Genomic DNA, 4754 nt, shown 5'->3' with positions numbered 1-4754 from the left:
CGCGGGGATGTAGAGAAAAGGGAACCGTAGTACACTGCTAGTGGGAATGCAGACTGGTGCAGCCATTATGGAAAACATTATGGAGTTTCCTCAAAAAATTAAATATGGAACTGCCTCTTGACCCAGTGATCCCACCTAGGAATATTATCCTAAGAAACCTGAAACACTAATCAGAAAGGATATATGCACCCCTATGTTCATAGCACAATTTATAAAAGCTAAAGCCAGGAAAACCCAAGTGTCCATTATTAGATGAGTGGATAAAAAAGCTGTGGTACATTTATATCATGGAACTAGAGGCCTGGTGCACAGATTTGTGCACTAATGGGGTCCCTCGGCATGGCCTGCGGGGATTCGGCTGAAACTGGCAGTCCAACACCACCTGCTGCTCCTGCCTCCTGGTCCCACTGTGCCTGCCATGGGCTCACTCCCAGTCACTTCCGATCTGGAAAGGCTTGTGCCACCACAACAGTGCTTGCCAGCCATGAGCTCGGCGTCTGTTACCTGGCGGTCAGCTGAGCAGCACTCCCACTGTGGGAGTGTACTGATCATCAGAGGACAGCTCCCGTGTTGAGTGTCTGCCCCCTGGTGGTCAGTGTGCATCATAGTTACTGGTTGATTGGCTGGTTGCTAAGGCTTTTATATAGATAGATAGATACTATGCGCCAGAAAAAGGATCCCTTACTCTTTTAGCAAGCATGGAGGGACCTTTAGCGTATTATGCTATTCCAGTAGTTCTCAATCTTCCTAATGCCGCGATCCTTTAATACAGTTCCTCACGTTGTGGTGACCCCAATTAAATTGTTACAAATTGAACATAATTAAAGCATAGTGATTAATCACAAAAACAATATGTAATTATATATGTGTTTTCTGATGGTCTTAGGCGACCCCTGTGAAAGGGTCGTTCAACCCCCAAAGGGGTCACGACCCACAGTTTGAGAACCACTGTGATAAGCAACAATAAGCCAGTCAGAGAAAGTCAAGTAGCACATGATCTCACTCATAAGCGGAATTTAATGAACAAAATAAACTGATGAACAAAATAGATCCAGAGACATAGATGCATTGAACTGATTTTTGAATAACAGGGAAAGCAAGGCAGGATGGGTGCGTGGGAAGAGAAAAAGGAAAGAACTTACATGCATGTATGTGCATATATATAAAATCCATGGGCACAGACAATAGGATGGTGAAGACCTGGGGTGGGTGTTGGAAGTGGGCTAGAAGGGCTCAATGGGGGGGCATATGTATTACTTTCAACAATAAAGATTTAATTAAAAAAATTAGTTATCTATGAACAAATAGGCACAAAAGGAGGCACAAAGGTTTAAAGAAACCTTTAGCAAATACTTCTATTACTGTGATTCTCAACCTTCCTAATGCCGCCAAAGGGGTTGCGACCCACAGGTTGAGAACTGCTGTTCTATAATGTGAACCATCTCCTCCTTTCCCTCCACTTCCCTAATTGTTGCTCTATAACCTTGGTTCTTTGCATATTGTTTTAAATCCATGCCCATGCATGAAGAAAGGTTTGCCCAAAGCCCACTTCAAGGGGCTTATTAGTCCCTAACATCTTGGCAAGAATGAGGAATTTGGCAGTTTAAAATTCACTCCTCTTCGTGAGTCCAACTTTCTTGGGCAGGAAGAGAAACATCAAGTCCATCATTAATATGAGGGGATGGAGGGGAAGGGAAGCTCTCACCTTTCCGCAGTAGAAAATATCCTCTCTCTTCACCCATCCTTCTGCTATCTTCTCTCTGATGGCCTCCCCCACTTCGTGCTCATTCCCGTAGCTGTAGGCCCCATCAATGTGCCGGTACCCAACATCGATGGCGAACTTCACTCCTGCCCTACAGCTTCCCTTAGGGGTCTGAAATAAAGAGGTTGAAGTTTGGGAGAAAAGAATTGAGTCTTTCATTTAGTTTAAACGGTATTAATCAGGACACTGCTGTAGAGTGAAAATGACAAATTCCCAATTCCATGCTGTTGTGATTGGAAGATGGTATCTAGAGGCTGGAGAAACTGACCTTCTAGGGAGCATTCCATCCTCAGTGGGAGACTCTATCCATCCCAGGACTGCCCTTAGATTTGTGGTTTCAGAGATGTGACTTGATCAATGTTTCCAGTGACAAGATATTTCTGGTTTCCATGCTATAGGAAGGCACAGTTCATTGTCATCGGTTCAGTTATAAATCAAAGTTTTGGGTGAATAAACTGAGATATAGCCACAGAATTGAAAACTAACAGGTAGTAAAAACGAATGAACTATTGATGGACACAGCAACCTGGAGGAATATCAAATAAGTATACTGAAGAAAAGGAGCAAGACAAAAAAGAATGGGAACAGATTCTAGGACAACAGATGTTGGCTGGCAGGACGTGTGTGAGTAAGTGAGGGGGTGAAAGGAGAGTGTGTGGATGTATGTAGTGTGTGAGGGAGTAAGGGACAGGAAAATCTAGCAGGAGTATCAGAGGCTGGCAGACCAGGCTCTCCTGGGCAGGGAGTCCCTACCACTGCTGCGGGCACTCTCCAGCCTGCGGGGCTCAGGCCCGGAGCCCAGGCCATCTTGAAGGGGAGAGTGTCCTCCTCTAGGAAGTCATCAGCACAACCATCTAGACTGGCTTTGGATACGGCCCATGACCCTGCAGCCACACCAGCCAAAGTCCTGCTTCCCCGCCCACAGACCTGCAGACCTGCAGACCCTTGGAAGTCCATCTCCAAGTGTGCATGGATCCCGCAGCAGTAAGTGTGAATTCTACCTCCCCAGCTGCTGACCTCTGGACACCAAAGTTGCGTTTCCAGTGCACAGGCTTCCTGAGCCCGCCGTCTGGCTCCCAGACGCCTCAGTGAGCCCCCGCTGGGTGCGCTCATATCCAAACAAGGGAACACAGCCCTGACAATAGAAACTGGGACTTCCCCCTCCCCACCTGCCTGCCCAGAGACACCACAGTAGCATGGCTTCAGCAAGTGGGTCCCTCTGAGCCTGCCACCCTGGCAGGTGACTCCCAGGTGCCTCTGGGAGCTCCCACTTGGTGTGCTCATATCCAACCAAGGGAACAAGGCCCTGGCAGCAAAACTTGAACTTCCCCCTCCTCAGCTGTCAACCTCCAGTCACCACAGTCGCACTGCCGGCGCTCAGGCACCATGAGTTCGCTGTCCCAGTAATGTGGCTCGTGGGTTCCACTCTGAGCTGCTATAATGTGCGACCCCGGCTGCTGGCATCCAGTCCCCACGTTTGGACAGGTATTTTTTTTTAAAAATGAAACTAGACCACCAAACTTACACCATACACAAAAAGAACCTCAAAATGGATAAAGGACTTAAATGTAAGACAGAAAACAATAAGAAGTTTAGAAGAAGCCATAGGCAGAAAAATAGACATATGTCATAGCAATATCTTCAGTGATATAGCTCCTAGGGCAATGGAAACTAAGGACAAAATAAAATAATGAGACTGCATCAAAATAAAAAGCTATCTTTGCTAAGGGTTTAATCTCTAAAATTTACAGGGAACTCATACAACTTAACAAAAGGAAGATAAACAGTCCAATCAAAAAATGGGCAAAGGACCTAAATAGAGTACATACAGTAGGCCAAGAGACATAGGAAAACATGACTAATCATTCAAGAGATGCAAATCAAAACAACAATGAGGTACCATCTCACACCTGTCAGAATAGCTGTCATCAACAAATCAACAGACAAGAAGTGCTGGTGACGATGTGGAGAAAAAGGAACCCTCTTGCACTGCTGGTGGGAATGCAGACTGGTACAGCTATTGTGGAAAACAGTATGGCGTTTCCTCAAAAAATTAAAAAAGGAACTTGCATTTGACCCAGTAATCCCACTAGGAATGTATCTCAAGAAACCAGAAACAGCAATGAGAAAGGATATATGCACCCCTGTGTTTGTAGCAGCACAATTTACAACAGCTAAGATTTGGAAACAGTCTAAGTGCCCATCAGCAGATGAATGGATTAAAAAACTGTGGTACATCTACACAATAGAATTCTACTCTGCTGTCAAAAAGAAGGAATTGTTAACCATCTGCAACATCATGGATGGAAATGGAGAGCATTATGCTAAGCAAAATACGCCAGTCAGAGAAAGATAAATATCACATGATCTCACTTATTTGTGGAATTGTTATTTCCTTTCTGTGTTACCATGTTACCTTGATTGTTCATGGTACTTGATGGGTTGTTCCTCTGCTGGAACATTTACAACAGTGAATATCTTTCTTATTTAGGTACTGTCTTAATTTTAATTCATCAAGTTGATAATTAGAGGTCTTTGTTTTGTCTACCAGTAGATGGTGGTCTAGTACAAGCTTCTGTTTTCTCTTACCAATTCTACTTGCCCCTGGGGTGTGGGGGTCACCACTGTGGTCATGGGAGTTGCCATCTGCATGATAGGGTGGTGAATGCTCTGCTGTATTTTGTTCGTCTGGGTCTGGAGGCCTCACTACTATGGTGTGAGGATGTGGTGGGTGAGGTGAGAGTTTGCTTTGTGAACCCAGTGCTGGGTTACCTGGTTCCCTTCCTGGCTGGTGCCACTGCGTTATACAGAGCTGGGAGACCAGAGGCATGTCTTTGTTTTTGCTACCAGGCTCCACTGTAGTAAGGGAGAGGAAGCAGGTTCTCAGGTGCCAGTGCTGTTTCTATCCCTCTTACTCTCCACTGGGCCATAGTGTGAGGGCCACACCCTGACTCCTCCACCACGACCCCATTAGCTGGGGCCACAGGTTAGC

At 45.7% G+C, this 4754-nt stretch overlaps 1 protein-coding gene across 1 annotated transcript in view; it reads right to left on the bottom strand.

Annotated features, from left to right (window-relative positions):
- LOC102756994 (3-oxo-5-beta-steroid 4-dehydrogenase-like) overlaps nucleotides 1-4414 on the bottom strand; it is a 47423-nt gene extending 43009 nt beyond the window's left edge. Inside the window, exons 1-2 of the mRNA XM_006752577.1 lie at nucleotides 4352-4414; nucleotides 1706-1873 (exon numbers count right to left, since the gene is read on the bottom strand). Coding sequence (XP_006752640.1) covers nucleotides 1706-1873; nucleotides 4352-4414 — 231 coding nt within the window. The remainder of the gene's footprint in view (nucleotides 1-1705; nucleotides 1874-4351) is intronic.
- Nucleotides 4415-4754: the final 340 nt, after the last annotated feature.

This window comes from Myotis davidii, unplaced genomic scaffold (genome assembly GCF_000327345.1).
Source record: "Myotis davidii unplaced genomic scaffold, ASM32734v1 scaffold2150, whole genome shotgun sequence".
NCBI classification, from domain to species: domain Eukaryota; kingdom Metazoa; phylum Chordata; class Mammalia; order Chiroptera; family Vespertilionidae; genus Myotis; species Myotis davidii.
This window is presented reverse-complemented; position numbering and strand designations above follow the sequence as displayed.